Source organism: Tiliqua scincoides, chromosome 5, assembly GCF_035046505.1.
Source record: "Tiliqua scincoides isolate rTilSci1 chromosome 5, rTilSci1.hap2, whole genome shotgun sequence".
NCBI lineage: Eukaryota > Metazoa > Chordata > Lepidosauria > Squamata > Scincidae > Tiliqua > Tiliqua scincoides.
In genome coordinates this window covers 43619424-43639323 of record NC_089825.1, presented here as the reverse complement: position 1 = coordinate 43639323, position 19900 = coordinate 43619424, and the positions used below count along the sequence as shown (strand labels likewise).

Below are 19900 nucleotides of genomic sequence, written 5' to 3'. Positions count from 1 at the left end.
GTGAAGACAAAGTACTAAAACCTCCCCATCTCCCCTGCTAAAATTTCACTACATTTCACATGCCCCAATGTGCTATGTTTTAATTTAAACTACTCCCCGCCACACTGTGCTATTGGACTGCAATCCTATCCACATTTACCAGGAAGTAAGTCCCATTGACTATTTTAGGACTTACTTCTGAGTAGACATGCATAGGATTGGACTATCACTGACTATTAATTAGGCTGGCACCAGCAGGCATCCTCTGCTGTGCCAGCAGGTCTGGCCTTCCTGCCAGCAGTCCTGATTTATTTATTTATTTAGCGTATGGCATATAATACATGGACTTATATATCAATTAGACTAGATCAAATGTCAATGTCCAGTTCGTTCAGCCATTCAAGGACAGAGTTACCTTCATTGAAAAAGTCAGACCATGGGCCAGTATACACCCTTAGTTTGCAGCCAGACACAATGTGGTATATGGTTTGGTGGGAGAACTCACAATCACACTGTGGGGTAGATACTAGCCCCCATTTAAACACTGAGTTCTGATTAACACCATGTAGGGTACGGATTCTGTTCAAAGTTTTCCAGTGCTGGTGAGGTAAGTTGAAACCTGGCACCTTAAGTGTAGGATTGTCTATATAACTACCTGTTTCTGGGCATCTGACTGCCCATTTTAGTTTTCCATTGGGCATTGATGTTAAAGTTGTTGTGCAAGTGCCAGAGAAGTCTTCCTGGATTTAAGCCTACCGATTGATAGATAAGGAAGATCAGCATGTACTGGTAAAAGTGGGTTGTTGGTGATTTTTCTATTTTTTCACTAAAGTCTCTTGTCTACGTAGGGCTGGTGGTGCTGTGTGGCTCAAAATGGGGAGCCAACAGATAGGAGTGGGTCTTGTACTGCTGGATGACCCAGTTTATGATCCTCATGGTTTTATTTAATCTGGCATCAATCTTGCTAGTATGACAGCTGTTAAGCCATACTGGAATGCAGTATTCTGCTGCGGAGTAGATCAATCCTAGTGCTGATGTTCTGAGAGTAGTGGCTGAAGTTCCCCATCTTGTTCCTATTAATTTCTGGAGTATGTTGTTCCTGGTATTGATTTTTGTGGATGTGTTCTTGAGGTGTGACTTAGAGAGTCCAGTTCAAAGTTACTCCATGATATTTTGGATGAGGATTGTAATGGAGTAGGTTGTTATTTAGATAGACCTTTGGGGCTGCATTAGCTAATTTATTCTGTTACCCTGCACATGCCTGATCTTGTCTGCTCTTGGAAGCTAAGCTGGGTCAGGCCTGGTTAGTACTTGGATGGGAGACCGCCTGGGAATACTGGGTGCTATAGGCTTATACCATAGTCTTTTGAGACTGAAGGTTGCCAACCAGCTAATTTATTGTTAAGGTGGAAGCATGTAGTTACTGTTTTGCTGATACTGGGTATTAACCTCCAGTCAGCAAAATGTTTTCCCAGGATCTTGAGGTCTTCTGAGACGAGGCCATCCAACACCTCCATTTTTTTCCCCTGCACTGCTTGAGCCACGTTGTTGGGGCATATCTAAATTTACATCCCCTTGTTACTGGCAAGTCTGAGATGTACAGGTTAAATAGCATGGTTGCCATTACAGAGCCTTGTGGGAGGCCACTGGGAGGCCTTCTTACCTTACTTGCATTGTCCCCCATTATGATCTGGAAAGATCTGTCACTTAGCATATTGTTGACTAATCGATAGTTTTTTACATGGGATGATGTGACAATTTATACAGCAGACCCTCCCTCCACACGGTGTCATATGCCGCAGTTAGGTCGATGAATACAACTGTAGTTTTTAAACCTTGTTGAAAGCCAGCCTCAATATAGCAGGCCTGAAAATTGCACTGTTGCAACAAGCTTTACAAGCATACTCCACCGGCACGATTCGGCCATAAGACTTGAACCTACAACTTCCATTCCTACAACTTCCATTCTGCTACGTGCCCTAATCACAGAGGTGGTACAATTTTGAGATGTTTGCAGAAGGATGTATGTTGTAATCTGAGTTTGTATTCTTCCAGTTGACAGCAAACGAGGCAACCAGCACAATCAAGCCTATTAGCAGCTCTGGATGTTCCCCACTGTTGCTGGTACTTTCCTAGCCCAGACTGTATTGGAGCACTGCAGAGAGGTTTCTTTTTTGTACAAGGGCAGGTTAACCAAGTCAGCTGGAAGTGAAATGAATACACCTGGGATGCTGGGAAGGCTGTAAAGCTGAATTAAGCACTTTCCTGCCTAGTCATGAATGCCTTCAAGACCTGCAGCTGCTGCTGCTGCTGCAAAAAAAAAAAAAATGTCCAGACTGGTTCTATAAAGAGTAAGCTCAGCTTACAGCAACTATTCCAATCCTTAATGGTCACTTTGTTATCCCAGGGTTGGCTTTACCTTTAGCTTAGGGGTCTCTAAACTTTTCAGCCAAAGGGCCGCATCAAATACCTGGCACAGTGGCGAGGGCCGGAAAAAAAATTAAATATAAAATTTAAATAAATGCTTAGATGAATGAATAAATCAATGGGCTCAAATGTCCAGGACTTCTTCAAGCACGAACACAGCCTAGGGAATAAAGCACACACTTAAATGGATCCCCATTCCCCCACCCCAAAAGCACAACTCTGGTTGTGTTTGGTCAACTGGGCCAGAGGCTCTCAGAGGATCAGAGGCTGGCCGTGGGCCGGATAGAGGCTCTCTGCGGGCCGCATCTGGCCCCCAGGCCAGGGTTTGGATACCCCTGCTTTAGCTGATAGCCAGGAATAAATTGAACAGGGTTGGCAAACTCATCTACTACCCTATAAGCTCCATGTCAAATTCCTTCCCTGCATATGTATGGGGAATGGGACCACAGCTCAGGGGCAATGCACCAGCTTTGCACTGAGGTTCAGTCTCTGGTATCTTCAGGTAACATAGGAGAGATCCCTGTCCAAAACCCTAAAGGGCTTCTGCCAGTCCATGTAGACATAGGAAGCTGCCTTGTACAGAGTCAGACCATTGGTCCATCTACCTCAGTTTTGTCAAAGACTGACTGGCAGTAGCTCTGATAGTGCTTCAGCGAGGATTCTTCGGGGCTGGCCTTAGGAGCTGCTGGGCCCAGTGCAAAACATTTTTGCGGTGTCCCTGTGACCCCCTCCCCACTCACCAGGTTGTGCTGCAGTGGCAAGGCACCCAGCAGCAGCATCACTGTCAACTGCTGGGGGGGGGGATTTCAAGCCAATCAGACCCAGGGATGGGAGGGAGGATGAACCATCCAGCCGCAATACTCTGCTCACTGCATTCTCCTCACGGTACAAGAAATATTCCATGCCAGATCATCAGCTACAGAACAAGGTGCCAGCTGGAGCTGCTTGCACTCTGCTCACCACCCCAGTGCAGGGCTCTTCCAGACGCAGGGCCTAATTCGGCAAAATTGGTCCAAATGCTGGCCCTGGGACTCTTTCTCTACCTCACCTGGAGACTCCAGGGCTGGGAGAAGAACAGGAAGGTTTACTTAATTCACTATAACTGATTATATTTGATACCAGCTCTTTGAAGATATGAAGCTGCCTTATACTGAATGAGTATGCCCCAATCCTGTCCCCATCAGATTACCCAATGCAGCATGTGTTGCATTCTATGGTGGGCAGGCAACCAGATGGTCTGAGAGAATTTAAATAAAAATGTGTGGTTTTTTTGCTTAGAATCCCATAGGTCATCTGGCTGCCAATGGGTCTTCTCAGACCTAGGTCAGCTACTTAGCTAGCATAAGTCCAAGGAACCTCAGGGGGGGTGTCAGGTTGGGAAGGGGAGATAGGTTTCTGGTTTGCATGCCTACCACGAATATTCACCCCTCCTGCTCTTAAACCACGCCCTGCCCACCCCACTCCTTGTCACAATCCTCCCCCAGACAGCCCCCACTGCCACCTTACCTGCTCCTGTATGGGCTTTGTGAGCCATTTGGCATGCAGAGGGCCGCTGTCCATGTGTGCTGGCAGTCCCACGGTGCACAACAGCAGAGTGTCTTTTGCAGTGCTGGATCAGGATTTACAGTGGCAACACCATAAGCCCCAGATTGCTGGCATTCAAATATATTTATTTAGCATCTCCAAGTTAACAAGCACATGGCAAATGTACCAGTCCTCAAGATGTGTGAAAACTAAACTCATATGCAGATACCATCATCCCTGTTCAACAAACGCAGATCGAATGACACACTCCCTCCTCCCTTCTACCCTTCCATGCAGAAGGAATCCTGCAAGCCTATGCACACTTTCCTGGGAGTAAGTCCCTTATCATTCAGTGGAAATTGCTTCTGTGTAAACATGCATAAAATAGTGCTGTTGGCTGCTGAAGCCACAGTTCTTTGCTACATCCAAAGCAGAAAACTGTGGATTACATAATAGTTTGAGCCTGGTTAGGTATCCTGCTTTGCTTACCACAGTTCCCCCTTTTGGGTGTGCATATCACCCTTGTGCCTTTCACAGAAGGAACTATCTTTAATTCTTTTTGTGATGTAAAGTACTTTGTAAATGTTTTTTTGGTTGAAAATACTATGTCAATAGGCTGTGCATATGATATTGTAATTTATTCTGTATGGTCTGGTATGCGAGGTCTATCATGAGGGTGATGCAAACCCTTAGTGATGCCTCTGGGTGCCAGGAATCGACCCTAGGACCTTCTGCATACAAAACAGTTGCAAGGCCACTGAGCGATCACTCTTCTTAAAGGTAATTGAACTCTTTCCTATCATTACAAAAAAGCATGGCCAGTACCGTATTTAGAATTGCAAGCTGATGCTTCTCTTTTTCAGAGACAAAAAACTCTTCCAAATGGACTTTAAAAAGTATCTTCATATTATCTTGACTTTTTGTGTAAAATGCCCAAGTTTGTTACAGAAATGCATAGTTGGGCTATTGATTTTTTAAAATAAAAAATGACTATTTTTAAACTTTCTGCCATGCACAAATTACAGTCATTGAGTGAAAATTACATAGTGCATCAAGTGACCTGACAAGGAAGTGGAGATTGAAGATCCATCTGGTTCCAGCTCCTTCCTTGATGACCTGATAATGGGAACCAGGTCAAATCTAAAAGCAGCTACACAATGGCCTGGCACTCTGCAGGAAGTGGCCGGTGAGCAAAAATGCCACTTGACAAAAGCAAATGACAAGACCCCCTAAATTATATCCCCAGATCCAATGGCTCTTCAATGAGTCTGAAAGCACTGAAAAGTGGCATTTTTCTCCATGATGTACAATAGGATGGCCATTTATTTATTTATTTATTTATTTATTTATTTATTTATTTATTTATTTATCTGACCCTCATCAACAGTTTTTTGGCATGTAGCAAATAACAGCACTAGTCTATACATGTTTACTAATAAGTCTTTTGTTCAATGGGACTGACTCCCAGGTGTTATAGGCTTGCACCTAAAAAGCTCTGTTCCTGCAGAAAGAACTACTACAGCCCAATCCTATTGGCGCTTGCACTGCCAGAATGAGCATTCCTAAGAGTGTGAGGCACTTTCTGGCTGTCACAAAAGGCAACATGTTGGAGCACACAGCCTAGGCGCTGCTGCCATGCACCAGTGGACTCCAGATGCCAACCAGTACAGGCAAGCATATGCAGGGGGTGGGAAGGAAGCAGGTTAGGCAAAATGGGGCAGTGACAGGGGTAAGGAGAAGGGTGGATTAGGACAGAGAAGAGGGCAAGTTCGACAGCAATGGCATCTGTCAAATCCTAACCCCCTTTCCAGCCTCAACCCAGATCCCCCAACCCAGGTCCATATAGAGTTACGCCTTTTATAGAGCTGGCTCAGTTCCAAGTAGACCCAACAGCCCAGCATGGACAAATGTTCCCTTACCCTGCGTTGGCTTCTGGATGTCAACACTCCCCCATGGGACACATGGGGGTGCTGCTGCGTTGCTGTGCTGGGAGTTAGTTAGGATTGGGCTGTTAGACATGTTTAGTCTCAACTGAACAAGCCAACTGTTTCATATGAGGTGTGATTCTTTTGGCTGGTGGAGACCATCCACAAGTATTCATGCAAGTAATCAAAGAAGCACTGTTTATTCCAGTATCATTGTGGGAATTTTAAAACATTTACAAAATGGTTCATTAGATTAGCCATGCTTGATTTGCTTTGTATTGAGTACAAAATTCTCTTGCGTTGGCTCAGTTACTCCAATATAGCTCCGGGCTTATGCCAAATCCACCTCTTAAAGCTTCATAAATCTCTCATTGGTCCATGAAACTGTCTGGGGACATCTGATAAGAGCACTAACCTCACTTTCCGACTGACCAACATATTGTCCATGATGTGAACATAGTGCATCTCCCTAAATATGTGATAGGGCTTCTGATGCCACAGATGTTTTGGCAAAAGAAAAAAAAGTGATTCTTTAAAAAATTATAATAGCTTTAAGCCATTTCTGCCTAACGTTGCATATACGCAACAGGAACAAAATAAGTACACCTGTGGGCTAGGCAAAAGTGGATTTTAAAAAAATACTAGGTGGTATAGTGTCAGCAGATGCAGTTATTACACAGTCAATTAGGTGATAGAAAATGGGGTGTTTTTTGGCAGATTTGAGGGTGGGTTTTTCTTTTTGTTTTTTGTTTGTATTTTTACAAAAATGAGAAGCGCAGAAAGCAGCATTATGTGTTTTTATTTGGTTATCACAGAAAAATCACACCTCTGGTCATGGTTAAATTTTCTCCTTGATTTCAATGTTGCTTAGTCATGACTAACTTTCTTTGGATGCAACCCAGTGTCATCAAGAATAGCTGGTGGTGTATGGACATCAGGGCCATTCTGTCCCAGCTGCATCATCAGTCTTCTGTCCACAGAGGTTGACATATAAGCCCAATTCACTCATATCTATCTCCTTTCTCATGATATTTGAAAAAAAAATATAAAGCTCCTTTTGTCTATCATATAAATTTGTTTAGGTGTGGGATGAAAGATTGTTTTATCCACGTGATTATGTGGATAGATTACACAGGCCTACAAAATTGAGGGTCAGAAAAGTTTTTCCCAAACTTTATGGTGGTTTGATATGAACTTGGGGTGCTGATTCCAAAAATGGCATCCGTTTTGCCCTATCACATCTAGTTTTGGAGATACAGCATAGTTTCATTAGTGAATGGTTCAAGCAGCTTCCTCATGAGGAAGCCATGGTGTAGGCTTCCTCATGAGGAAGCTGCTTGAACCATTCACTAATGATTCACCATGCCATGATTCCGAAACTAGATGTGATAGGGCAAAATGGATGCCATTTTTGGAATCAGCACCCCAAATATACCCAGGAATTGGTGTAATGTTTAAGGAAGCAAAATGTATGTTGGCCTGTGATTAATATCAAATTAATATTTTCAACAAAACTTGAACCATTCTTACAGAGGACAAAAATCCAGGACGAAGCTCTCAGCTTATATATATATAAGTGGAAGAAATATGAACTCCACATTGTACAATTATGTGAAAGATCTGCTGAAAACAGAAAGTGATGCTTTCCTTAACCAAGTGGAGAAACAAGAACAGTTGGAGTGTGTTCATGTTCATTATAGGTGTTACTAACAATAAAGAAAACATTTTCATCTCATCCTGTGTGTGCACTTGATCTGTCTGCCACTGTGTTCCATTCTAGGCCTCTTCACAATGTTGCTTTCAGGCAAAATCATGGAAAGACCAGCACAAGGGACGGGGCCAGTAAATAATTCAATGACAGCAGTACAACTAATGTCAGTCATCTTGATCAGAAAAAAAAAAAAATTAAGGCTTATAAATTTGTTGTATTATTGTAGGCTGGATATACTGGCATGGAAGGGAACTAATTCCCTATACTGTTCCCTATACAGGGAACTAATTCCCTAAACTGGCATGGAAGGGAAATAGACTAAGGCAGTCTAATCCATCGTAAATCCTCGCATGGCAATGCAAATGCACCAAAAGGGTGCACACTGTATCCTGTAGGGGAGTTTCAGGCCCTGAAGGTTTTTTCTGGGAAAAAGAAAATTTGTTCCCTTGTCTGGGGCTAATCCTTCTACTCTGACCTGTGCCATCCACTTAGCTGGTGCAAGTCTGCATGGACCTCAGTTTGCCTTCCTGGGTTAGGAAGAGGGATAGGATACCCTGCTGCACTACTGCCTCTTTTCTGCCCTTGTTCTACTCTCCTTCCTGCTGTGTTCTCTGCCCTGTTTTCTACCCTATTCCTCCCCCTCCCCTCCCTGTTTTGCCCACCACCCTTCCACCTATGCTGACTTTCAAAGTTGATTTTTATTGTTGTCTAGTCTTAAAGGGGTTGTGATTATGGAAGTGTAATATATTATTATACCACTACAAATAAATCAAAGCTTGCCATGCCAACCATTTAGTAGGGACGAGCCTCTCTTGTGCAGTAGTGTGCATACTTGCTTTCTGGAATGGGGTTCTACTGCACTGAAAATCACTGTACCTTTCCCAAATCTATTATACACTGAGTCACATGGGGCAACTGCAGTTGTGTACAATAATCAAAGTGTGGGTGAATCATGAATTTGCACATGACATTATGATGCTCTTGCATTTTAATGCCTTCCTTAATGTTTTGTACCATGATATTTACCACTGGCAATTTGGTGCTTTTTAGCATCTTTGTATTGCACTCAGTCTCTTTGCTGGCATTTCAATCATCCATCATTAACGTGCTTAAAACCGGTTTCCCACAATTGCTCTGTCATCGGCGAAATGACATTGCTATTATTATTGCAGGTAATAACAATGATTAAAAATAGAGACAGCTGTATTTTTTTTCCTCTAAGATAGTAACTATTGGTATATATCATTGTGTCAGTGATCACACCTGGTAAATCTAAGGAACTAAAGTGCTCAAAGACTTCATGTATGAACCGAAAGCAGGAGATGGGGTGGCAAAGAGGAACACATAAAGGATCGGAAACTTTCGTGCCTGAATCTGAGTGAATGAAAATTTCAGCATTGGGGAACATGGCAGTGGTTGCAAATCTGGCTGTACGGCAACCCAGAATGAAAAGATACTGCACTTTACTTTCACTGCCAGACAGAGCTCCTCACCACATGGATGGTTGTTGTAGATAACCAGCCATAGACTACTGCAACTAAGCCAAAGTACATGTATAGGAAATAGTTGCATATTCTTTTTCTGTACATCTCTCTGCCACTTCTCCTGCTGTCTACCTCATTTCTGGTTCTAGATTGACACCTTCTTGGGGCAGAGGCCTGTTCTCTCCTCCATTGTAAAGCGCCATGCACATTGATGGGCTATATAAAAACATAATAATGGAGATGAAGGAGACTGGCTATGCAAATGCTTGTATGCTTACCATGATAAATCGCTATAATTTTAAGCAGGCATGCAGGCATCCTGACCTATTCTTTCTTACCTAGCAGCTGAGAGGCTGGCAATAGGGAGATAAAAATATGAATTTACCTTATAGCAGTGGTTCTCTAACTGGTGGGTCATGAACAACCAGCCTGAGAGCCACTGTCATTGCCCCCTTAGGGGACAGGGAAAAGGGGAAGTGGGTCATGATCACGTTTTTCCAGAGGGTTCTGCAGGGCTCCCCGCACCTCCCCCCCCCCGAACGTCGGCAGGGACTATGGCAAGTAACAAAAAAGCCCCTATATCTCGTAGCAGCATGATCCTGAGGATTGCATTGCTGCTTTCCACCCCGTCCGCGAAGACTTATCCTAGTTCTCAAACGCCCCCTTATAGCATCCTAGTAAGGCCTACATCAACAACATGAGTTTTAGCCAAAGAATCATATGACTACTTCCACACACGCAGGAGAGATTTGAATGTGCCTTTCTTGAAAAGCAGCCCCTTCAATTTAGCATGGGAAACATCTTCTGCTACTGTTAATTTGGAAAGCAGTTTTTTTTTCTGACATGGCCTGGTGATGTGCCTCGCTAAAGGAAGAGGTCAACCAACTCCACTGGACATGCTCAGTAGGCTCTGGCTCCAAGCCAAGTGAAGGCTTTGCATACGCCAAAAGTGCTACATGAATGTTATCTGTGGAGGAGGGCAGGACTGTGATGACCCTTGCAGGTGCTGCTCTCTCTGCATGCCCAGTGTCCACATGTGGATGATATGGAATCATGGGAAACTGCACGTAGGCTCCCATTACATGATCAGTTCAATACAAAAATAGTCTAAGGAGAGGGCTATGCACATAAGCCACTGTGCATACGAGCCACCCAAATGGTTGCATGTTTAGTGCACCAAGATGGCAGTGCCAACTGGTTGGATCATGAGCCCCCTTCCAAGCAAAATTAATTATGTCTGTATAGTCATTTGGTGAAAAGCTGTCTGCCTTCAGTCTTGGTCAAATGCCTCCCTGGGGCACTATTCTCAGAGATAAGGATCTTCTGCTCCAGCCCTATTTGACCTGCTCCCCATTTGGGGAAGGGCAAGATTGTACAGGTGTCAGAGAGAAGGGCTAGGGAGCCTGAATGCAAGTGGTGCAGCACATGCTTTGCCTGCAGGCTCTGCAGAAGGCCCCCAGATTCAACCCACTGCATATCCAGCTAGGAGAGGAAGGGATCTGTGTGAAAGTCAGGATTGTTCCTGCCAGTCAGTGTGATACAGCCCTAGATGGACCAATGACCTGACTCGCTATTGCATAGGGGCCAAGAGATTTGTGCATGTAGATGAAGCCAGAACAAAATGGATATTTATGTTGTTGTATCAATTTCATTTATTTAGTTTTAATTTTTTTTAATTTTTTTGGTGTGGGGGCTCTTTTAGGCACTGTTTGACCCCTCCTTTGCTTCCTTGCATAACTTGACTTGGCAAAAACCGACAACTGAAATGACCATGCAGGAAAAGTGACATCTGAGCTGAGTGGCTTGAATTAGTTATAAACTGTACTTTGATGTATTGTGTTGATTTGAGAAGGCGCTGTTGCCCTCCTTCATGTCATCCCTGGCTCTCTCTTGCTCCCTGTGCTGTGCAAATCAATTTTTCTCCAGTCTTTGGATAATTGTTCTCCTTTGTGGTGATGGTGATGATTTTGGCCTTTTCACATTGATGATTCCTGTTTTTCTTTTATGTTTCCTCTGCTGAGCTTTTGGTTGCATCATTTTCATTGCTGACATTTCTATAGTTTCGTTGCTTCATTTTTCTCAGCTCTAAAGTTCCGGGATGCACTTTTCATATATTATTTGCTTCAAAGCCTCCGTGTGAAATTTCAAGCAGATCATGATGCTTCAAGAGACTTGCTATAGATATAGATAGATCCCAGCCCAGCTATTCAGTCTTTATGGGGTGGGAGTGACAGGTTGCAACAGCATAGCACAGGAGTAGAATGAGTCCCTCCCCTCCACCACACAGGGAGATTATCTGGCTATATTGGAATTATGTGAGTACCTGATTGCTCAGATGTCCATTTCTGTGATCTTCCCCAACTTCTTAACTGGAAAGAATCAGTGCCAAACTACACAGCAAACAAACATATCACTGGCCCAGGCATAGTTTCAATTACTTGGGGCACAATCCTGATCAGGTCTACTCAGAAGTAAGTCCTATTTTGTTCAATGGGGCTTACTCTCAGGAAAGTGTGGTTAGGCTTGCAGCCTTAGCCAAATACAAGCCACAACTGCCCTGATCCAGACCAGGATCACGGCATGAAGGAAAAGGTTTTATTCTTGTACACCCTCTGTAGTTCTTATACAGATGCCTCTTACTCCACCCCACTGCAGGCTATTTGTTCCATCAGAGAAACTGTCATCAGCATCAGTGATAACTTTGCTGCTGAGGCAAATTACAGGGGTGTGTGTGTGTGTGTGTGAGTGAGTGAGGGGGGAGGGGGTCTGGATTGGACCTGTGGAGGGGGACGGGGGTTGGAATGCTCTGCCATGATGCTTTTTGTTTTCTGAGTTTCTGCTTCTGTTTCTCTGTATCTAATATTTAAAGGAAAAACTTATTCCACACAAACTAGGCCCCTCTACAACCAAGTGTTCTCATACACACAGGTTCTGTGTGTCAGCACACTCAGTGGTGCAGGAGCCTGGTTTGCGTGAAAGATAAACTTAATTTGTGTGAAAGAGGGGAGGAGGTCTGTGTGATGTAGGGATGGAACTATAGTCACACTACAATATATCACACTTCAGAGTTCATTGCCAGTTTGATGTGAAAACTAAGAGAGTCAGCCCCAATTCCCAGGAACACAGGCTCAAGGAAACAGTTGTGCAGCCATCACAAAACTGGCTGTATCCGTAAATAGGTGGGTGAGACATTATGACCATTGATGAGAGTTCAAATCCAGGACAACTGCTTATGCAGACTGAAAAAAGATACTGCATGAACTCAGAGAACAGCAGCAGAGGCCGCTATTAGAAATCTGTTGTGACAACTCTATTCCTTGTGCTGCATCGCCCCCTGGTGAACAAACAAAAATTAGCTGTCTTGGATATTTCAGTCATAATGCTTAAAGGCAGAGGTTCTCATGGCTCTGTCGTTGCCTCTTTTAGGGGCAGGGAAGGGGGGAATGCAGCACCCCAATCCCCAGAAACTGGAAGTGAGTCACAGTATTTATTACATTTTTCTGAGGCTTGGGGAGCCACGTGGAAGTTTCCACGGCAGTCCCTGCACCCCAGGGACGCTTCTGCTGCTGCTGGTAAAATGAAGCCCCCCCCCACCCCGTCACTCGGGTAGCGGCACAATCCTGGGGATTGCGTCACTACATTCCCCTCTCTCCTGCAAAGACTTACTGTGGCTCCCAAACTCCCGGAGAGTTTGGGAACCTCTGTATAAAGGTCTTACTGAGCACTTTATTCTCTGGCCTTGATTGTCAACTTGTGAGTTGGCACACATGAGCAGAGGGATGTGGGTTTTTCTGGGAAAATGTTCTAGACTTTTTTTAGTGCTCTAAAACTAGTTTATGCATTTTTTTGCAATATACATTTAGCAAGCAAACATGACACCTGATTGTAATACCTTTCTATATTCACAATCAGGGAGCCATTTCTTCATGTTCTCACAGAGCTGGGCCCTCTTGTTCAATTAGGTACAGGACCAGAATATATTTTTGAACATATCCAAATTTGAATATGTCATAAATGTAGCTTGCCAGGAAAAGAGCCCCATGTTGCATTTGAGCTGCAACAGTGAAAGGTGGATTCAGAACAGAGTGTCGGGGCTAGTGGGTAATCGTGCAGGTGAATTTTCTTCCATCCAGATACTGATTGAATTGAATGTTTTTACATCTGACACTAGACTTAAGGTCACTATTTGTATATAATTACTCTCTGTTGCTGCTAGAGAGTTAGAGGCAGATGCTATTGGCTTTTCTTGCCAGTCAGGCATCACATTTATTATATATCATTTTTCAACAAAAAGTAGTTCACAAAGCAGTTTATGTCATATGAGATTATAGTTTTCTGATTCTATCAACCCCCAGACTTACAGCAGCCAATGGTGTCCCACATCTCTGGCACCCTTTCGCAGTGGTGCCATCACACCACTAGTATGATTCCAGCAAGATCTCACATGATTTTTCACTCAATCACATGAGATTTTGTGCAATCTTGGTCCAGCAAGCTGGAAAGCAGAGGCCATACTGTGCTCCTGTATGTGTGCCGTGGTACCCTGGGGTACTACAGTGCACAGTTTGGGGAACAACTGCCTTATTCCATAAGAGGAAGCATCAGTGCTCACTTGATGGGCAAGAATAGCTCTTCACATGTATCACTCTCACAGTTTTGTCTTCAGCGGTAGGGATGTGATTCTGATGTTGCAAAATTTTTTCATAGTCTGCTTGTGGAATAACAGCCACTGTAGTGCCCATGTCCAACTGCATTTTGAGCACTTTTCCACATACTCTTGGTGAACAAATATGTGGATTTGCACATACATTCCCAGGATTGCCAGATCACTCACACAGTTGAGTCACTGTTGTCTTCATCAAGGGCAAAGACCGGCCTTTTTTCTGTTTGTGCGATGAGATGCCCCACCTGTATGCCTTGTAGTGCTACATATTCCAAGAGTATGTAGTTTTTGATTGCATTTTCTGCACTATGCAAATTTAAATCTGCACTCAGCAGGGATACAGAATCCATTTCCCCACCAATAACATACCCTTGTGGTTTAAATAGCACGTCTCTTTAGTCTGACCAACGGCCATTGTGTCTCCGTTTCTTTTCTAACTCTACTGTGGAGTGTCCCTGCAGCACTGCTGTTCTGAATTTCCAATTTCTACAGCGTTTTTGAAAGTAAGGTTTTCCTGTTAAAAGACTCCTTTGAATACACTCACTATGCAACCCTCATACAACCGTGTCTCTTAATGCATCATTAAGGCCCTCCTTGAAGTCACACTGTTCTAAAAGCCTTTTTTATTTAGCCACAAATGAAGCAGACTGGTGTTCACAGAGGTGCCTTGTGTGAAATCTTGACCTTTCTCCTATGATCAAGGGTTTTGATGCTAGATGTTGCTGAATAATTTCCACTATGTATTTAAAAGAATTGCAGACAGGCTTTTCTGGGACAAATTGTATACGTAACTATAAGGTTTTCCTCTCATACTACTCAGCAATGCTGCCACATATTTTTCTGTGTGAAGCACACAGCCTGTCCAAAAAAGTATACCAGTCTACACAACACTGTCACGGCCTCTCACAATGCTAGCCCTCACTTGGGCCGAAGCAAACCCCTTGCGCCAGCCCAAGAGTGTCACAATAGTGCCATAAAGCAATTTTGCGACACTTTGCAGGGAGTTAGGTCGGTGCACAAATTTATGCTGGCCTCCCCACACCATTGTGGGTCCTGGAGGATGGTGAATTGCACTGGCAGCATTTGGTGGGGGCAGGAGTCCGGGGGTAGCACGTAGGGAGGAGAAACAAGGCTGAGTTCATATTTTGGCATTCTACAGAGTATGAGAGATGCTGTCCAAAAACCTCCGTTTTGGGGTCACAGTAATTTATGGGAATGAAAAAGGTTGAAGGACACTGGACTAGAGCACCACCGGGTAAAGGGGGAGGCATGTGCTGTAGCCCTTCAGCTAGTAAGAGATTACCCCAGTCCTGCTCAGGTTCTTAGCAATTATGCTAAAATATTTTTCACTAGTGCCAGGCTTCATGGTAAGTTGTTCTGCTCTCTCTAATAAGAATATTTAGTTACAGTGAATAGAGCTGGGAGGGTGTTATGAGGCAGGGAGTGGACAGCAATGGGAGCAGGAATATAAGGTCTCAGGAGGGGATGCATTGATGGTGGATCCCCAGTTTTATACCTTATTTATTAGGGTTATGGCACAAAAAAAGGTTGAAGAGCCCTGCTATAGTCAACCACTCTTTTCTCTCCTCCACCCTTTCTCTCAATTCCCTTCTTCCTTTTCGAATCCAAGGAACAGAGGAAAGAATAGCGGAAGCGACAGATGCTTCTGCATCATCCATGGACTGGCCCCCACTTTGAAGAAACACACACGCCAGTCTACTACTTTGCCAACATAATGCCCTTATTTAATAGTTTAAAACATGTAAAAGAGTAAAAATGTCATTTAGTTCATACAGTACAATTTCATTAATTCTCAGCAGTGTCCAATCTACAGTACTTCAAAGTCTGCCACGAAGATATTTCTTAGTATTTAAACAAGTGTATAACCAGTGACACAGTAAAGCTATGAGCTGACATGAAGTCAGCCAAGGTCTGGCCCCTTTAATAACCTGGTAGAAAGGAAACTAGAGCAATGGTGCTCTCCCAGCTAGTCTCCCAGGACTACACATGAGGAACCCACACTACATCCATCTCTTCTCCAGACTAACAACAATGCAAGCTGAGAAGTGATCCTATCATGGGAGAGAGCGGCTTCATTAGCTCTTCCCATTACCCAATCCATGTGGGAAGGAATGCTGCAGTAGCTCTAATGCAACATAGGATATAGTGTAAAAGTTTAAGCTGATTTTGGGTTTAGAATTTGTGAAAGGGAAAAAAAGCAGAAAAATAAAGTTCCAATGCTATGTACAGGAGGATTGCATTTAAAATGAAACTGTATGGATTGATATATTCTATCTATGGCAATACTTTACATAGTACTGGTTATACATGCCTAAAGGTGTAATTAAAAAAACAAAACCAAGACATTGTATATGTTATTGGGAGGCTTCTGAAAGAAGCCTAGACTCAGGAACAACTTCCCAATCTGAAGCAGTTAAACGTACAATGGTTTGTAGGATAAAATGCCTATAATAAAAATATTGGTAGGATACAAACATGTGATGAATGACCTATTTATGTCTTTATCTGAAACAGGGAGCAGGGGGCTGTCCCACACAGGTTAATGTGGTGATGGCAATAGCCCTTCTGTCAGCAGAAAATAAAAGCTGACATTTTATTTTCTCCTTTAAATTAGAAAGTTGAATTTTGAGACAGAACCTGTTATTAAAAAGCAGGAATACAAAACACACCAAATTTTATGCAACAAATTGCTTCTTTTGATCTCCATTTGCCAAGGGCCAACACTCACTAAAGGCCCGATCCTCTGGCTTATTTACCTGCATCATAAAAGGCCTAGGGAGATCACAAAGATTATGGTGGTGCTGCTGCAAAGCAGGTAAGTTGGCAGCAGGGATGTGTTGTGAACAGGCAAGGGAGAATTTTTGGATGGGGAGGGAAGGGGGCAGAAGAGATTGGATCCCTGCGGACCTGCACGCACCAGAACATATTGCCTCTTTTTTAACTCCTCCTGCTCTTCTCAGACTTATGCCAGCTATACAGCTGACAAAGGTTCAAGGAGAACGGGCCACCAGGAGGCCTACATACAAGTAAATAGAATGCATTCTTACTTACCTGTGGCAGGCCTCCTGATTGTCCTCTCATGATTGGATGCAACACATATCTCTTTGGCATAATAAGTCAGTCATAAGTAATTAACAAGCCAATCCTGTTAATGGAGGCCTTGCATTGCTGGAATTGAATTAGTGTGCTTTCACAAAAGATGACACACAAGCAATAAAGAGGCCGTGGGGTGGTAATTTTGCAACAACCTCCGATGCCATTAAGTCAGCAAAGGGGGCAGGAGGGAGGTGAAACATCATGGACAGGGGGAGAGATGGGGCACATCAAGGGCAGGGGGCAATACCAGCTGCAGTGCCAATACCCTATCCCTAGATGTGCTTGAAAACTGTTATTTACTTTACTCAGAAGTAAGCCCATTGGGTTCAGTAAGACTTCGGTTGTAAACCTTTCTTACTCACAGAAATTAACACATCTACTTATTTCTGTTCCCAGCTCCAGCTAAATTGCTAGTGCAGGTCTTAGCAGACCCAGCGTAGCAGTAAGGGCTTACCCACAGGACAAGGGAACAAGCAGAAAATATTATTTTGAGATAATAAAATAGCAGGCTACCAAGTAGGTTCTCATTTTGGGAAACGTCACTAGCATTAAAAAAAATCAGCAGCTGTACATAAAAAATAGATCTCATAGACAGGTAATCTGGCAGACTTTTCTTGTGTATACCAAACAAGGGTTAAGAACCCTATACAGGTCTAACATGAACAAAACACATTTGAAATACAACCATCATTAGAGACACTGATTGCCTCTCACATTTTTGTATCTCAATGTCATGTAGCACTCAAGCAGCATGTAAGTGTAGTGTAACAAGCATATGGCCACTGAACACACAAAAATATGCAATGCAGGTATTTGATTAACAGTTTTCTTGAAATTTTCCATGATTCTCCAGTACTGTGCACAGCAATACCTTGACTTTCATCCACATGACTTACATTGCTGTGCAATTTCAGCCATTTTCAGTTATAACTGTGTTTCAAATGTCATCCATGTATTTTCTCCAACCATCCACAATGTTTGTTGACATTCTTATTTCTCTTTATTTAGGTTGTGCACACATTTGCGTGTTATATAATCAGTTACATTATTCCCCCCCCCTTTCTGGCCAACATAAATTTGCAAACCAAAAATGCTATGCTTTGACATTCATCCATTTTTACTTTCATCCATGCTCTGGTCCTTAATGAGACAAAAGTGCAAGGTATTGCTGTAGATAGTTCATCTGGTAGTTTATTCTCAGGTACACTGCAGAGTTGTCCAGCAGCTTAAAGAGTCTATTAGCACATAAGAATCTTAGCTGCAATGAATTAAAAGATAAAAATAGAGAGCTGGCTATCTAGGACGTTTCTTTTCAAAGTTTGATTTTACAGGCTTGCCATTGCACTTTTGGTGCTGTACTATTTAAATTAACAAATACAGCATATCTATATTAATCTAGAATTCTCCAAAACATTAGAAGTCTCAAGACATTTGGTTCAACTGTATCCAACCCAACTGTATATTATTTGTACACAACAGTGTACAACTGAGAGTTTTGCTGTCATCTTGTTTTGTTTGGTTAACTTCTTCACAGTTGAAAATATTGTGAAGAAGTTATATGCATGTTTATTTAGAACTATTTTATATACATACACATAAATATGTACACGCATGAAGTATTTTATAAAGTCATGAACATCCCAACATTTTTCTTCCTATTATATGTGCACACATAGCAAGTGTGTACTTGTGCGAGAACCACCAAATAGGGGCATGCTATACATTCCATGAAATTGCGTAAATTAAGAACAGTGAAACCACGAGCAGATTTTCAGTCTCCCTATAATAACTGATAGGAGGGTGAACTAAATGCTCTCTTCTTGCTCCTATCACCAGAGTGTCATTCATCCAAAGTTCATTGTTCCACATACATCCATTGTGCATTTTTTTAATAGCGAAGGAAGTTAATGATTTCTGTTGCGGGGGCCACAGTCCTTCACAGTCAAGATCCATAAGATTTAGTGTAACTTCTTCAGTTTCAGTGCAAATGGAGCTCTTTAGGATAATCTTGAAGAAACCTGTGCCACACTGTCACTAGTAGAAAAACGTTCAATCTGACATATTATTGCATAACATATACCCATCACACAGTCAACAAGCTTTCCCCCCCCACAAGACATATATACAAACATAAATAAACATTTTAGCACAAAACACATACAGTTAATTAACATAAAGCAAGTCCTTTATATAAAAGAAAAAGAGAGATAAAAAGCCTATGGGTGAACTTTAAAGGCTAGAAGTTCCTCTGAGTGCATGTTGTTTAAGGAACGCAAGTCAGGCAGTTTCAAAAGCAGTTTTGTAAATATAGAGGCTTCATTTGGATGATTTTTTGTTATTAAGGTCCTGAGTGCACGGATCAGCATTTCTTGCAGTGCTTCCACAGAGTTGACATTTTCTATTCCTGATCGTTCTAAACAACAGGAGAAAGAGTGGGTGAGTGAGAGGGAAACATTTTCGTTGGAACCTTAGAGCTCTGCTAAACAAATCATCAAATTCAACAATAAGCTCAGCATCAGAGCATTTGCACTCATCTATGAGAATATGAATTTGATCAGGGGTAGACTAACTTTCAACCTTAGGGATCCTGGACCTTTAACAGTTATGCAGAAGAGGGAATTTCAGCAGGTGCAGCTTGTCATCTGCTGAAATTCCCTCTTCTATACAATTGTTCAAGGTCCACAATCGCTAAGGTTGAAAGTTAGCCTACCCCTGAATTAGATACATAGAGAAACAATACAGGCTAGCAGTCCAATCCTATCTTGGGTCGGTCCAAAGTGTGCAGCAGCCAGCACTGTCACAGCTTCCACTGCATATCCCACACCAGCCAGGGACCAGGCAGTGATCGAGAAGTAAGTAAAAAAAAACTTAAACTCTACCAAGTAAAAACTTTGGCAGACATACATCCAAGCGTGTCCAGTGGGGCACGTCAAGCCAGGATATCAACACGCCCCCAATCCGCCTCTTCCATTGACTTGCCTGCTCTGGCAGGGGCTCCAGAGATCATTGGCACATGTCCATGGCTGACAGCTGATTGTGCTGGTGGCCCTGATCTGAGCGCCATCGCAGC

At 42.9% G+C, this 19900-nt stretch overlaps 1 protein-coding gene across 1 annotated transcript in view; it reads right to left on the bottom strand.

The window, feature by feature from the left end:
* Positions 1–15457: 15457 nt before the first annotated feature.
* Positions 15458–19900, bottom strand: part of NR1D2 (nuclear receptor subfamily 1 group D member 2) — a 30480-nt gene continuing 26037 nt past the window's right edge. The window contains exon 8 of the mRNA XM_066627479.1: positions 15458–19243. Within this exon, the coding sequence (XP_066483576.1) occupies positions 19047–19243 (197 nt within the window). The 3' untranslated portion in view covers positions 15458–19046. The remainder of the gene's footprint in view (positions 19244–19900) is intronic.